Source organism: Ips typographus, linkage group LG16 (assembly GCF_016097725.1).
Source record: "Ips typographus isolate SLU linkage group LG16, UJ_Ityp_2.0, whole genome shotgun sequence".
Lineage (NCBI taxonomy): Eukaryota > Metazoa > Arthropoda > Insecta > Coleoptera > Curculionidae > Ips > Ips typographus.
In genome coordinates, this window is record NC_138437.1 from 4,156,886 (window position 1) to 4,173,917 (window position 17,032).

Here is a 17,032-nt window from a genome sequence, read left to right on the forward strand (position 1 = left end):
GGACTCTTTCAGAGGATGTACTCATATACTTAGAACATTGTGACATACTCCGTGTTTTCTAGTCTGCACAAAGTCATCTTCAGAAGATTTTACTGTTTTAAGTCTTGTCTCTCTTCTTAGTTCTCCAGATGTACTGTTTTCTCGTTTCTATGTCCCATAGAACCACCATAGACACACCAACAGAAGAAGGTTTCAAATATTTTTGAGTTTGTTATCTTCTCTTGCTCATTCAGAGATTTTGATTGAGTTTCGCAGATTCTAAGGATTCTAGATATTTCCTACATTTACATGTACTGGAACATTTTTAAAAATATAAGATTGTTTTATCAGGAAGTAAAAATCAACGGTCAACAATACTTACACAAAAAAACATAAAACTAGAAATAAATCTTAATCAAACATTTCCGGAAACATTCGTAGTATTTGAGTTACGATGAAATGTATAAGGACTTATTGCCATATGTCGTAGCGGTCTGCAGGCTGAAAACGTTTGGAAATAGGCTAGACAATATCAATCACTGAAAAGGAGATTGCACGCTTTCCTTTGTTGAAATGCTATAGTCAGGATATTGAAGAGCACATTACAGACAACAGAAATTGCTTGATTTTTACAAATTACATTTGAGTTGCCTAAACGCATGGCTTGTACACTTTATACAAAGTGTAGTGGGAGTTAATTTAAAAGGTAACTAAGCACAATATGTTACAGTCACATCCTAATGGGCAATCTTACAAAAAAGAAAAAGAAAACGGTTCAGTGTTAATGTACAGGTAAATTATTACACATTATCGTTAATTGCCTGCGACAAGCAAGATTATATTACGCACAGATGCCGCCCGGGGCCATTTTTCCCAACGACAGCCTCCCTCATTTTCGGAGAAAAATCTTATTTTTAATGTTTTAACTAAAAACCTGTAAAAACATAAAAGTTTATCGTTATGGAGAAAAATTTGACCAAGTTAAAAAAAGGTAGAAGTTTCTTGATCTTTAGGTAAGCAAAATCTTGATGGAAAAATTTATTCCAGAAAAAAATATGTTTATTAGAACGTTTATTTTTCAGTGGTCTCTTTATTCAGTTTCTTGTCTTTGTCAAGGATTAAGTAGTTTGAAAATACTTGATATCAAATTATGCAATTAAAAGTCAAGTCAAACTACTTCAAAAATGTCAAGCTTGTCAAATTTCTAGACTGCCTTTATACAACTGAATTCTACACAGTCTAAACCACACTTAACTTAAGCTTGGCTTAAAGTATGGCTGTGCAAATGGGGGTTAATGAATCGCCACCTGAAATTAAGTCTTTCACTTCTGTCAATGTTGTCATCCACGTACTAGCCAAACTAGTTTAATATCAATTATATTGTCCACAAACAAAAACTTTTAACATTGATATTAATTCCTCATTTAAATTACTCTTATAAGAAATGCAGGTAAAGTAAGTGCCATAGCGAAATGGTAAAAAAGATAATAAAAATGCATTTATAAGAAATCAATCTCATTATGATGCATGTATCCATTGTTGTCACAATAAAATATAAACATATAAATGCATAGTAACTTTATTTGATTATTGATGATATAAAAATAGTAGGTTTAGTATACGGTACAAGAAGCAATTGATTCTTTGACCCACTTTTACTACTAACGACGTACAAAATTTATGGTAAAGATGTCTTACTTAGTGCTATGATAATGTCTTTTTCAGGTTGCCACTGTATTCAGGCATAAATACGTTACTGTGGCATTAAAAAGACAATCATTATCAACAGCCTACGATATAAACGTAGTCATAGACCAGATCACAAACAAGAATAAACAGTTGCCCACAGAAAATCTTTTTTGCTTTACCCTTTGATTGGGTATACTATCATCACTTGACTGGTTTTCAGTAATCATTCAACTTTTCTGTACGTATGACAATTCACAAGTCTAAGTTTATCAGAAAATTACTAAACACAACGTTGGCCAATGATAACATTACTACAACAGGATATTGCTTTTTAATTCCGATGATTTGGCAACTATCACAATAGAAAACCGGTTTGTATTGTTACAACTGGGTTTCATAGGTGTTATTGTTGGAAATCAGTCAAACTGTAATAATTAATCTTTGTGAATTTATTAATGAAACTTTAGAAACAACAGTTGTGTCTGGTCGGTTTAAAACCGTTCTTGTGTGTAATGATTACCTATACAGGGTATTTATGTCTTTTGCAAAGTTTTATTCAGGCAGTTTCGAGAAATCTGAGTTTAAACTTTGAGCAAAGAACAACAGGTTTCATTGTTGATGGAAAATTGTTAAAGTAGGAACATACGTAAGGTTCTACTTTTCCTATAACTACGTATTAACGGTTTACTAGGGAAGCTAAATTGAGGATAACACATATGCTAACGGAATCTCATTGATAAATTAATCTCCATCTCCCTCGGCCTCCTTTATGGATTATACGGACCATATCGAGGATTATGGATTACGTAACGAGAGCCCAGAAGGATTTACCATTCCGCGGTTATTTCTACGTTTCGATCAAAAAGCAATCCAAAAACGCAATTTACGAATGGTAAATGGGCATTCAACGAAACAAAGTGACTGTTTCCAAAAATAAAAAAGCGGCTAAAGAGGCGTCGCAGTATTTCAACGGGTATTGGATACATTCAAATTGTTCGGGTTTTCCGCACTTAAAAATAAAAAATAAATTAAGTTCTCGATAGGTATAAGCTCATTATTGGTGGCTAGTTAACATTCTGTAGCAATCGCATTAAAATAAAGGGTGAGAAAACTGTTCGAGTGTGCGCGTTAGACGGGCGGCTGCGCTGTATTCGGGAAATTTTGCCCCAATGCTTCTTCTCTTCACAGTTTAGTACGAATCTCTGATAAGGCCGATTTACGAAAGCTCCAAGCTTTGACTATCTTTCGCGCGCTTGTCATGTGACTTTAATTTTAAAATTTTGAGATTTTTTTCGTGACAACTATTCAACCTGTGAAATATTGTGCTGGGCTAATTCCTTACGTTAATCAAAGGTACATTGAGTGTTCTGGTTGATTTTTCTTTAATAGTGTTTACAATTTTTATTGTTAAAGCTCTAAATGTTGTTTGTTTCATTTTCGCGAGATAATTTGAACGTAAATATAAGCAGTAAAACCGTAAAACGATTCTTGGTGTTAAATGCTTTATTCTTATCCCGATAATGGTTCAGAAAATTGCTCTCCCATTTTAAGTTATCTTACGCGAACCTGAATGAAGAATGCTTGGAGCTAAAAGTTTCGATGCGACGATGTTCCGTTTTACTTTATTTGCCAGTCTTTAATAAAATCACTACTTTACAGGGCATCGTTGCATTTAAAGTAAAAATCCACACTTCCTCCAATAGGGAAATAACGGCTGTATTGCATTTTCAGAATTGCATCAACTTTCGAGCCGCCGTTTCCATCCAAAAGACTTTCAAAAGGACATTTCCGGTCTGCATTAAAATATTTCGTTTTTGATTTCGGTTTAAGCTCGTGGTATTACAAGGATAAAAATACTAAAGCCCTTGATACCGAAGCGTATATAATTCGAACCGATGGACAAATACCACAGTGAACGCGTTAAAAACTTTTGGTACGAAATATGAGGGAATTCCGGTCGTTAAAGTGAAGTGCAGTGATTACAAAACCGAAATAAAAAGAGCTCAACGATGAAGAGTGTCAGTGCGAAAACCACTTCCAAAAAGATTCTGGTTTTTTCCTCCTGGATGCTTATATTTTTGGAACTCACTTCAGGTAAGAGTTGACTTAGGTTGACAAGTGTTAAAAGTAGCGTTAAAATGTGGGTTTTATTTGTCAATCCACTGGTGGATTAGACATCACATATGTACACCAGCACCGGCTTGTTCCCAGTGTGTAAATGCGATTGAAACCCATTTGGATTAAGCTGTTTTATTGGCCGAAACATTTCGAGGTGCCTATGAAATTTGTGTTTTAAATCCCCCACGGCTACCCTCATTTTATTCACGTTTGATTAACATCCCATATTGAGGATTTTCATATTATAATGTTGTATATAATTTGTTTTGCTAACACTACAAGGCTTCTACACTATTTAACTTTCATTCAGAAATAAAAGCAATAGTGAAAGAAGTCAGTTAGTTGTGTTAATGGTTTGAAAACTTCTGATTTTTTCGTGTTAGAGATTGAAGCATTCAATATACTATCATAAAGTGTTACAAAGCTCTTAGAAACGGATTTAAATATTTTTAAGGATTTCTACCCAGAGCAGGGCAAGCTACTGAAATAAAGTATCTAGCTACAGCTACATTGATATTTTATTCGAGCTACAATTTGGATAGCTACTTTTGAAAAAAGGAGTTAAGGTACAAAGTAACTAAAGTTATGATCTTTAGTTTCTTGTTACAAATTATAACACCGGCTGAGTGGGTCGTTTAAATTGTATCTATTAAAATAATAGGTCTTATTGTGTTAATACATATTACTCAAAATATCCAGATTATCTCCGTTTAATCGTAATGGAAAGTTGAAGTTTGGAATGGATAGAAAAATAATTTGCAAAGTAAAACAAAGCTCCTTTTACCTAATGCTACTTGAATATTTAAGTTACTTTTCTGTATTCAACCAACTGCATTAACTTCAGTTTCTTAAAAGGGAGCTTTATGAATTCAAATGCAAAAAGCTACAGCTACAGCTACTTATTTGAAAAACTATCCAAATTGTAGCTACATTATTAGCTTAACTTCTTAGTAGCTAGCTACTGGCAGGTTTGTTTCTTCTCAAGCACCAGTGCAAGTAGTAATTTTAAAATTTAATTTAAATTATTTTTTATTAAACATAATAGTTCTAGTTTTTAGCTAATATTCAGTTGCTTTTGCTTCAATTAAAACAGATATTTCGGGATTTTTAATCTTCTTCTTCTGCTGCGTGTTCATTGATGGATGTTGGCGATCACATTTGTCCACTCTTCCTTATTACGTATGGTATGGATTAGTTCTTGCATTGTCCTCAGTCCTGTCCACTGCCTAACGTTGCGGAGCCATGACATCTTTTTCCTGCCGATTCCTCTCTTTCCCTCAATCTTCCCCTCAATTATCAATTGCAGGAATTGGTACCTCTCGTTGCGTATTACGTGACCCAGGTATGCTGTTTTTCGACGTTTAATGGTGCCTAACAGTTTGCGGTCTTTATTGATTATTCTCACTACCTCATCGTTGGTTTTTCTTGCATCCATGGAATCCTCAGTACACGCCTATAGAACGTGTACATCTCGAATGCTTCCAGCTTGTTCATAGTGCTCACCTTCAGTGTCCACCCCTCCATGCCATAAAACAACACTGTCTAGACATAGCATTTGACAAATCTAATTCTCAATCCAAGATCGAAATCAGTATTGGTGAGCACTTTTTTGAATTTCATGAACGCACTACGGGCATTTACAATCCGGCATCTGATTTCTGTGTCTGATTCCCAGTTTTCACACAGCCACGTTCCTAGATTTTAAAATTTATTTACTCGCTCTATTGGTTGATTCTCATATGTTAGGCTTGAGTTTTGAAATCCTTGTGACTTTCTAGTAATTAGTCCCAAGCATATCCCGCAAATCCTCCATGGTATCTGCAATTAGAACTGTGTCGTCCGCATAACGAATATTGTTGACCCATACACCATTCATCTTAACGGCCACGTTGCGTTCTTCTAGGGCTTCAGAATATAAATTGAAGAGAAGTGGGGTGAGAACACACCCTTGTCTGACCCCTCTACAAATTGGTCTTGCTTCTGTGAGATCGTTACCAACTCTGACTTCAGCCATTTGGTTCCAGTATAGGCTTTGAATGCAGTGGATGTCTTTTTGGTCTACGTCCAATCTATTTAGGATTTGGATCAGTTTATGATGTTGGACTCTGTCGAACGCCTTTTCATAATCGATGAAACACAGCATTATGTCCTTTTTCTGATCGTTGCAGTTCTGAATCAGTACTTGAGTCGTAATTAATGCTTCTCTTGTGCCTAAACCTCGTGTGGATCCGATGTTTCTTTCGCACTTTATTGATATTCTGTAGTGGATAATCTTAAGGAATATCTTCAGTGTGTGACTCATGAGGCTGATTAGTCTGTGGTCCTCACATTTTGTTGCATTGTTCTTTTTCGGCAAGTTTCGATGCAATTCGATGTTAACCATTTAGCGGGATATTCGCTTGTGTTAAAGATTCGGGAGTTTCAATACTAACACAAAAAAAACAAAACTCAAATATTTATACCGTTTAGCCTCTCTCAGATAGCACTTCAATAATGGGGTGAATAATAAAGTATCTTCAAATTCATTTAGATTATTAATTAAGACTGTCTGAATTTTGGGGAAAGTTTTGTTTTGCGGCAAGTTTATGCAAACTCAACTTTACCGAAAAGGTGTTGCTCATTAAATATTTGACCAACCAGTCAAGTAAACCACCCAAATTATTTATTTATTCAATAAGTTGGAATAATATTGGAGTTTGTACCTACACCAGATTATCGGTAAATTTCACTTGAATATTTTAACGTATTTGGCTGAACAAGCTTAGTTCAAATACTGGTTTACAAAAAAACTCTTTCAAAGTCTAATAAACAATTATTCATCAAGCGTTAATTTAACAAATTTACATATCATTTCATTTTTTTCTATTTGCAGTTAATTCAATTTTACGATTTAATATTGGAAATTACTGGCAGCTTCATAAAACATTCAGCTGTGAATCAATTCGATTACATTGTGCTTCAGTTTTTTTATATTTTACATCCAAAGGAAATCAATTGTATTGCTAACAGCTAAGTTGCTAACAGCTAGTTAACAATAAATGCTAATTTGAACTGTATAAAGCTGAAAGCTATCCCGATAAGTTTGAGCTTTTCACACCTTCCCGATTTAATTGTGATTTCACAGAGGGGGTTTTTCATTTACTAAATAGAAAATAGTTGTATAGTAATAAAAAAGGAATATTTTACACAATTATTATTTAATTAGGGTACAATATTCTGTTTTGTTTTGTGTTTTAGCTTATTGTTTCCTCTCCATTTGAGGGACGATTTTAGTCTTTTTTATTGTTACTCTTTTAAGTTTTTGTATTTGCATTGGAATTCTGACATTTTAAGGTTTGTTTTCTGGAAATAATTTTGACAAACGTGTTGCTGCTACACCCTTTTACCAAATTCTACAGCAGCTTACTAAACATAACTAGGTTGCACCAAACTAAAAACTAATTAAGTCCCACTGTAATGTTTGTTAATCATTTTATTTTAATACTAATCGAATCAAAACGATTGGTTTAAAATCTTTGCTTCTTCGTATATTATATAAATACTAATATTTGCACAATAAGTTAAATTATTCATTTTACAAAAATATAATCATAATTTTAAAATTTACAGCTGTTTGTGGAAACAAAACTGGTGCTTTTTGAGCTTTACAATAAATATTATTTCAAATAGGGTAACAGTAGTTTTGTGTTTATTTCCCATTAACGTTATATGGGTTGCTATTCGGTATTTTCGTAAATTACGGAGCATATTACTAGTTTATTCTATGAACTATTGATGGGACTATATATCGGCAAACCTAAATTTAATATTAAAAACAAATGGTAGTTATTGACACACAAAAAGCCTGACTCAAAATGCTTATTGCGTCTTTAAGTTAATGTAAATTTGAATGCTAATCTGCCTCGTTCTCGATTAAGGTTGTCAGAAATAAAGAGCCCTATTTTTGCAGCCGAGGCATGGCAACGGATGTCTCTTATTGTTTGTCATCAATATTCTATATTAGTTCTTTCTCTACTTTTCCTTTTACCTTCCAAATAACTTTCTTAAAGTCATTATTACTAATCGTTCTGTTGTTCTAAAGATTGAACAGAAAAGGTGGATCTAACTTTTTAATTAAATATAAATGGTTTTATCTTGGAAAAACATGAAATGTGGAATTGCATGAAATTTCATTGGACGTTTCACAGAAAAGTAAACTGACTGAATAGTCTACGGAATTTCTTGGATTTCAACAAATTCCACGAAATTGCATGGAATTTAATATTTTTCCACATTTTAAGAACTGTTTTCATGAGTTTACAACTTATAATGACTGGAAAGATATTTTTGTGTTATGTTATGTTTATCAAGGTGTGAGCAATGTTTAAATTGATTTTAACTTGTTTATAAAGGGTTTTTTATTTTTGTTTATGACTTATTAATTATTGTATGTCAATTTTTTACCGGTTTCTTAATTAAATTATCTATTACGCTTCCTAAAACTCCTTTGCCTTTGTTTACTACTAGGATGAAGAACTGGCTAATAAAAAACGCTTTCTACAGTTTTGAAGAATATTTGGTGATACAATTTTATGTGCTCTGCCGACTGAGATTTCAGATTCGACTCTGATTGCTTCGCTGTCATCCTCATTTTCGTCATTTTGTGTTTGTATTTTAATTTTTTTTTGATTTAGTGTCTGACCTGTGCAAAACAATTTTGTTGTTAACGCATCAATAAAAATATCTATCTATATCTATAGCTAATCTAACCTTTTCATTTTAGACCGTGTAGAACTATGTTCTGATTCACGACTAACGAATAACTCTAATAATAAATAACTTGAATTTCTACAAGGACTCGTTGGTTGTGGTTGCTCATTTGTACTGACCTGTGGACTTCTACGTTTCTCATCCTCATCTCTACTAACTTCTCCGTTACTTTGATAATTGTGTCTTTCCTCTTCTGTGCTTTCTTCATACTTTTCATCACAATGAATAGTTTGTCGGTTTTCATGATTGAATTCTCCGTCATCCACTTTTTACTGTTACCGACTTGGCTTCCCCAGCTTCACTATGCACACTCGGGGGCTTCTCAGTAAAGGGACTCTTCTCTCTCATAATATCTGAAGTAGACCTTGGGGTACTGTTAAGAGGAATTCCAGGAGGGTCCATCTTCCGTTCAGGAGTTAGTGAATCAACTCGGCTGCTGCCTCGTTCTGACATTGAACTTGACCCACTTCTCTTCGATTGTAATGGCTTTGCTGGTGGTGATAACTTCTCAAAAGACTCATAGTTTGAGCGTCTACTAGAGGTTTGGTATAGTACACACTCTCATCTATACCAAGTTGTTTTAAAATGCTCGAACCCATCGGTGCTTGGGTGTGGCCATGCCCTGGAAATGCTGGATGATGAAGATGAGTTTTTCTATGGCATTTAATACTGATGGACTGGATCCATTATTAGTTTCCGCTGGTGTGGTAGACTCTTTCGTGCTGGCGTCTGATGTTGAAGGTGATCTTTGAGATGGAGACGGAGACTTATCCCAAGGAGTCTTCATTTTACTTCGTACGGGGCTCTCATATTAGGTGGTAATATGGCATTGTTTGACATTAAAGCGCTTTTGAGAAATTTTCTCTTATTACTAGACTTTCCACTGTCTAATATGATCCACAAACAGCGTTGTTACCACAGTTTAAACAGCCTAACCTAACAGGAAGAGATTTCTTCCGTTTTTCTCTTGTGTGTCGTCTTCTGCCACCACTTTCAGTTATCGATCGCATAATATGCTCTTTATAGTGAGAGTTCAGCACTTCTCTTGAGAATCCTGTTCCCTGCTTTCAAAAATTAGCACCCTGGAGGAGTTTGACTTTGAACTTTCACTTCCACCAGAAGAAAACATACAGAAGACACTTAATTTTGCAACATTTGACTGAAATGATGGCCGGTTACTAAAAGCAACATAAACCGGTAATTATTATAACTCAAGCGGTGCATTTTTTATCTAGAAAAGCGGGAACATTGTAACAAATTCTTTGTCCTATTCAGCGTAATCTCCACAAAGCAGCGAGTTTTTGAGTCCTTCTAAAAAGGTTTCATGCACAACAAAACTTTCTCATTTTTGTGAGAATCATTATTTCGAAGGAAAGCAAGCGACGTCACTGAAGTAAAAGAATAATCACATTAAAACCGAAACCGAGATTCCTCATTACACTTTCCGAGATATTCGGTCTAAATGACGAAGATAGCGTTTGGGAGTTTTCCCGTTTTAGCAGCTTGTGTGCTCTCCGGTCTCACACGCAGCGCAGGTTAGTTTCCAAATCTTATTATTTATGGTTAAGTGTTAACGCGGGGTAATTATTCAGGATTTGGGATTTAAGGTGGAAGAGGGAATCTGCATAAAATCTTGATATCTGCGCTGACACATTTCTGGAATTTCAGGAAATCTGGTCGTTTTCTTAATGACTCTACTAGTGTACCGCGGATCGTTTAAGGGACCAATTAAGGGAGTATTTAAAGACAAACGATCTCGCGAACAAAATTACGGTTTAGCTATTTTAGCGAAAAACTTAGCGTTCGTTAGTCCCTCGAACGCACATCAGAAGAGCGATTAGCAAACAAAAAACAATTAACGAGGTTTGTCCGAACATTTTTCGCCCGTCCAAAAAATGATTAAAACTGCGTACTGTATCAGCTGCCGGATAATTTAGATTATGGCTAACTTTGTTTTCGCGTTGACAAGTAGCCTTCAATGTTTTTACGGTAATGATTGATTAATTTGCCGCCCGATGGGTTTTGATTGACATTTTAGGATGCGTAACCAAACATGATGAAGCCCCCCATATATTTGTTTGAAAAATTGTTATTTCCTGTATACTATTAAAAACCCTTTTCAGAAAAATTGTCCGCATCAGGCAAGTCAAAATAAAAGACTCCCCTTGCTTCGATTTCACTTCAGTATTCAGGAATCATTACATCACTTACATTTGCATAGGACTTTTTCACCCTAAGATTCCTGAAAATTGGTACGTGCTACTTGAATCCGGAAAGCCATTCAAAAATCCAAGTGTGAACGCATTTGTATAGTGCAGACCCTTGAAAAAGAATACAAAATTCAAGCCAGCAAGTTTGATACACAAGAAGGCCGTCGTTATTGTGCAAATCCGTCTTAAGCTTATGTATAGAACCACAAAAACTCACTCAAATATTATAACAACGGGACAACTTTCAAGACCCAAGGTAAATGTATAAGCTATTAAGAAAATTGCGGCAAAATTCCTTTTATACAGGAAGTGGTTGTTGGCTAAAAGAATAGAAAAACACTAGATTACTCCTTTACTTACTAGACAAGTTAGTTTTGTGATTCCATTACGTTTTTTACTTTCTGTAGTATATATGCTAATGAACTAAAAGAAGCAATTCCAACAAACTCCTCTACCTTATTCTTTAACGGTTAACGACAACCAAAAAATGCTTTTATATTGCATTTCATAGATTTCTGAAATTTGGGAGTTAAATGAAAGGAAAGTTGTCTAAAAACTATTCCAGGCATTGTTTCCCAGATTTTTTTAGGTTTTTTGTTTTCTTCCACGAAGAGTTAGCTGTAAAATGCCTAATAATATGATTTAAACTTGATTGTATGTCTTTTAAATAAATTGTGTAGTTTTCTAGCTTTCTGAAGTGGTATTTGACAGTTTTCAAGTTTATGACAAAATAAAATTTTTCAAAATGACAGTTACCACCATTGTGACAGATCGAAATATATCCACAATTGAGAGTTACACTTCACAACTGCCAAAAGACAACTCATGAAACAATAAAATGCTTAATTTACACTGATTGTATTGCTTTTAAACAAGTTTTGTAGTTTTATAGATTCATGGAGTGGTATTTGACAGTTTCCAAGTTTGTGACAGATTGAAATATGATTAAAACAAACAGATACACGTCACGACCTAACCTTATATAAAGACAAATATTTTTGTTGATTTAATGAATAAGTTAAATGGTGCATTGTATTAGTATTTAACCAGCTTTGAAAAAAAATTTAAATTTTCCCCAAATATGTGGTTCAAATTTCCCAGAAGTGGAAAATTTTTGCCAGACATGGCAACATTGAATCAAATATTTAGTCAATTTTGTATCGCAGTTTCGTTGTAGCTTAAAATAAGTATTATTTCCTGTGCAGTCAAAAACAAAAAAAACTAAAGTAAATGATTTTTACTGCAAATATGCTGTTACAGCACTCTTGAGAAATTTTCACTTTTATATCACGTTCCTAAATTATTAAATGTTAAATTTTTATCAAACAAAAAATTGTATACCTACATAAATATTGAATGTTGAAAAAGGTCCGTTATGAACATAACCTGTAAAAGAAAGTGTCTTACAAATAGTGCAATATAAAGCACAAGGTGCCACCGGCATAAGGATACACACATTTGTTATGTGATCTCATTTTTGCGAGGAAACGTTTGGTCATTTTGACTCTATCAATCGATAACACATAAAAATTGTTTTATCTAAATATTCGAAGACGAAACTGGCGATTCTTTCTAAAGAAATCTTTTCGCTAAACAGAGCAAAGAGTTTTGTTCCAAAGCTATCTAACTACTTTCGAAACTTTGCGAAACACAACAAAGAATCCAGAGTCAAATTTATTAATCGTGTAAATGGTTCGGTTTTTGATTTAACATTATCCTGACTAAAGTACAGTAGTACTATATTAATAACAGTTTTGTTTCTGTTAATGAGTGGTCTAGAAAGTAAGAGTGAAAAAATCTGATAAACATAATAAATGTGAAAAGACAAAAATATAATCTTGTTGCATAACTGTGGCCCATTAAACTAGATTTATAACAAAGTATCAAACCACAAAAGGATTAATAGGAGTCTGGTACAAGGGTATTGGCACAATTTTGACCCCTTTATATCAGTATCGCGATGTATAGCCTATTGTTTGCTATGTTACTGATCTTTATGCTAGATTTAGTTGGTGAAATGTGAATGTGTGGACGTAATGTGCTATGAAACGTAATAATTCTTATCAGGCAGAATTAATATGCATTCATTCACATTTTTCTGCATCATAAATGTTTACATTGTCTGCTATTGTCTTATACATATCTTGATAAAAGTTATTAGGAAAATCTTTGCAACAAACTAGATATTAAAGGGAAAGAGTTATAATATACAAAACCGCCCCTAAAGTTTACCCTTGTACGCGTCTCAGTAAGCTCCCAAAAATTTAAAATGCCTCAAGGGATCTTGTGAAATATCAAATAAAAGGTATTTTTATCCGGTAAACAACCATATTTTTTTTGATGCGCTGATTAATCAAAAAGAAAAAAACCTGAAATAAAAATGCCAACGTAATACTTTCTCGTATTTAATGGTAATAAAGTTGGAATTTTTAATAAAATAACCGAATAAAAGCAATAAATTGCAATTGAATTTTTTGTGAAAGGAGCAATTTATTGCTGTTTTTTTCACTGATGACAATTATGTTCCCTGGAGCAATTCGTTAAATTTTGTACATTATAGTTTTATGCCCTAGAATTAAACATTAGACATTTCATTTTTTTTTCAAAGTGTATTTTTATTATTTTCACTCTTTACTATGTTTTTAATGTAAAGTATTTTTGTTTTGATCTTCCTTTAACCAGTTTTTTATTATATACCATTATTTTGTATTTTTTGATCAATGGATTTAACTTCAAACTATTTGTGATACGGACTTTATAATTTTAAACATGGTGGAAATAGTTATGATGCTCAAATTTGGAGGGGATCCAGAGTAAAGCAAGTGTTACAAGGTTAAAATAATAACGGAGAAATTCATGGCTGCTATAGGTGATTTGTGCTATCCTCAAGAAACTTGGCTAAGAACACCAATAAAAACTTCCTGGGTTATCCCAGTTTGTTTTGCCAATTATTAATAAAGGGACAATTCGAAATACTGTCACGACTAGCGTGACGTGTTGAATTTAATTCAACTTATTTGCCTGGGATCTCGTTTCAGCGTGAAAATAAAACACAGTTAACTCTACCATCTAGTTCTATTGAATACGTACTTAAACCTAACAACTCCTAACTTACTAACTAGTAAAATAACAGGTTTCCTAACCCAACGAAAACGTTACTAATTCCCAATAAAATCATAATAAACCAGGCGTAAATTAATACACAACATAGAAGTACAATAAACATACTTACATCTCTATAGAAGACAGAATCTTGGAGAGAGGCTGGTCACTTGGAGCGCGGTTCGCGATTAACTTTACTTGAGCGTTACGGACATGTCTAATTGACATTTGCGGTTCGATCACCAACGTGGTGCACAGCAAAACTGGACTGACTGGACAGAACTGGACTGAACTGACTGAACTGAACTCAACCTTCTTTAGGGTACAACTTCCTTTTTATAGCATTCCAGACACTGGTTCCACCAATCAAAACTCCCAGACCTGGCCTCGTCTAGCCGACAACTCGTGACGACCTTCGACCATCGGTACTTGGAAAACATTCCACATTATTTCGCAAATTCAGCAAATGCATCTTAATTGCAGTTGCACTCCGACCGCATTCCACAATTTTAATGTTTCCGCTCAAGTAATATAAACATTCCATATTTTTAATGTTTCCTTTCAAGTGAAATAACTTTGATTTATTATCCTTCGTGACATTTGCCCCTTCTCCATGAAACTGGCCCTCCAGTTTAAACCAAGAGAGGTAATTCCTATATTTGACAATTCTAATTACCAACCTAAGTTATCGCTAGCCTTATTAAAATTCATCTTATTATAATATCATTTGAAAAATGGAGTAAGCGAAAATTTTTAATTTTACTTTTTATCATATATTTTCTAAAATGCTTACTTTCTCCATTTTCCGTCATCGCTTCGTCGTACCCAAAAATTATAATAATCCTAATCATTAAACTAACCCTTAAATTAACATAACACATTTGAAACCTTGGGTAGCCCTTAAATATGTACCATATATTGCAATATAAGTAGCTCTGATGTTGCGACTTTTATTGCGCCATTGTTCGCACAAAAGTGTTTGTCACAATCATATATTGCCCTGACTATGACTTAACACATCGTCTTCCACTGGTCACCAAATAGTCCAGTAGCTGAAGTCTAGCAATGTCCATTCCATACTCCATAGTCTCTTCTGCTTAGGCTTTATTTTCATCATGTGGTTGACTCTGGTGATACTGTTAAATGTCATCTTCAATGGTCGTCCAATACTGGCTTTGCACAGCGCCATTTAGTACATTGGCTTCTTATGGCTCCCTCAAGCGGTTTTTACATGTAATGAAAATAAGAACAAAGGTTAATATGCGTTACTTAAGGCTTAATAATAACATATAATAATATATAATATTACACGCATATTTCTTTTATATTTCAATTAAATTAATAACCTTCAACCGAGTGAATTTTATTCACTGGTATACCTCAAACCGATTGCAAAAACTTCTGCATATGTTTAACTAATGTCCCAATTTTCATATCAACTAAGTTGTTCTAAAAACTGGAACATTGATCGTTCTAATTTCATTTCAAATCCGTGCGGAGAAATATTTTATTTACCCAAAACAAAAAATAAATTGACGATAACGTTTGATTGCTTCTTCCTTAGATTATCTGTAAACAAAAATAAGAAAGTAAATTATTAAAACGTAAACACAAAACCAAATTTATGGTTGTCTAATGACCCTATGGTTTGAAATGCACTCTACCTAAGTAGTGTAAACAACCTATACTCGGTTTATTTTGTCTTGTCAGCGGTTTTGAGGTAGGTCAGGGTAACGCTTGTGTCATCATTATCATATTAATAACAGTGACGTACCCGGCGCCTCCACCATATGTCACGACTAGCGTGACGTGTTGAATTTAATTCAACTTATTTGCCTGGGATCTCGTTTCAGCGTGAAAATAAAACACAGTTAACTCTACCATCTAGTTCTATTGAATACGTACTTAAACCTAACAACTCCTAACTTACTAACTAGTAAAATAACAGGTTTCCTAACCCAACGAAAACGTTACTAATTCCCAATAAAATCATAATAAACCAGGCGTAAATTAATACACAACATAGAAGTACAATAAACATACTTACATCTCTATAGAAGACAGAATCTTGGAGAGAGGCTGGTCACTTGGAGCGCGGTTCGCGATTAACTTTACTTGAGCGTTACGGACATGTCTAATTGACATTTGCGGTTCGATCACCAACGTGGTGCACAGCAAAACTGGACTGACTGGACAGAACTGGACTGAACTGACTGAACTGAACTCAACCTTCTTTAGGGTACAACTTCCTTTTTATAGCATTCCAGACACTGGTTCCACCAATCAAAACTCCCAGACCTGGCCTCGTCTAGCCGACAACTCGTGACGACCTTCGACCATCGGTACTTGGAAAACATTCCACATTATTTCGCAAATTCAGCAAATGCATCTTAATTGCAGTTGCACTCCGACCGCATTCCACAATTTTAATGTTTCCGCTCAAGTAATATAAACATTCCATATTTTTAATGTTTCCTTTCAAGTGAAATAACTTTGATTTATTATCCTTCGTGACAATACTCTAAGAGAAATATTGACTGAATTATTTGTTGTTTTTGTACTACATTTTCACGACTTTTTTGTAAGTTAAATGAAAACTACAGAACAAATGTTAAACTAGCCTAACCTACCTAATTAGATTGGATAAAACTGGTTCGCATTCATTTTATTACAGTTTTATGGCTCAATGATACAGTTTTTGACAGGTGATGAACCAAGCTACACGTCAAACATACCTTAGTATATCACATTTTGGTTAAAATCCTGCCCAGACACATGCAAAATGCAATTAATGTACTTTGGATCATTTTACTTGATTTTATCCACGTTTATGATAAAATTTTCGGAGGTGTCTCTTGTTACATGTTAATTAAGTGACAATCTAATTTAACAGTTGCGCCACAACTGTCAAAGTTCCGTCCATAGACCTGTAAATGTTATCTTAAAGCAGCCATACAGTATAAGTGTGCCATAATAGTTTTATGGATAGGAGAGTGACAAATGTCTTTTTAACTACAAATTAAACAACGTCCCATATAGATAATGACATGTTACAAGTACAAAATCTTTCATTTTAACACACCTGTTAACGTGATGTCAAATGTTAATCATTAGGGAGCTATTGTTGTCCGCTTTGAGAGCCCGTAATTTGGACATTTTAACAGATACATGGTTCTACTTTTAAT

At 34.1% G+C, this 17,032-nt stretch overlaps 1 protein-coding gene across 1 annotated transcript in view; it reads left to right on the forward strand.

The window, feature by feature from the left end:
- Positions 1-2,869: 2,869 nt before the first annotated feature.
- Positions 2,870-17,032, forward strand: part of LOC145738856 (lachesin-like) — a 192,670-nt gene continuing 178,507 nt past the window's right edge. The window contains exons 1-2 of the mRNA XM_081993978.1: positions 2,870-3,021; positions 3,400-3,762. Of these exons, the coding sequence (XP_081850104.1) occupies positions 3,678-3,762 (85 nt within the window). The 5' untranslated portion in view covers positions 2,870-3,021; positions 3,400-3,677. The remainder of the gene's footprint in view (positions 3,022-3,399; positions 3,763-17,032) is intronic.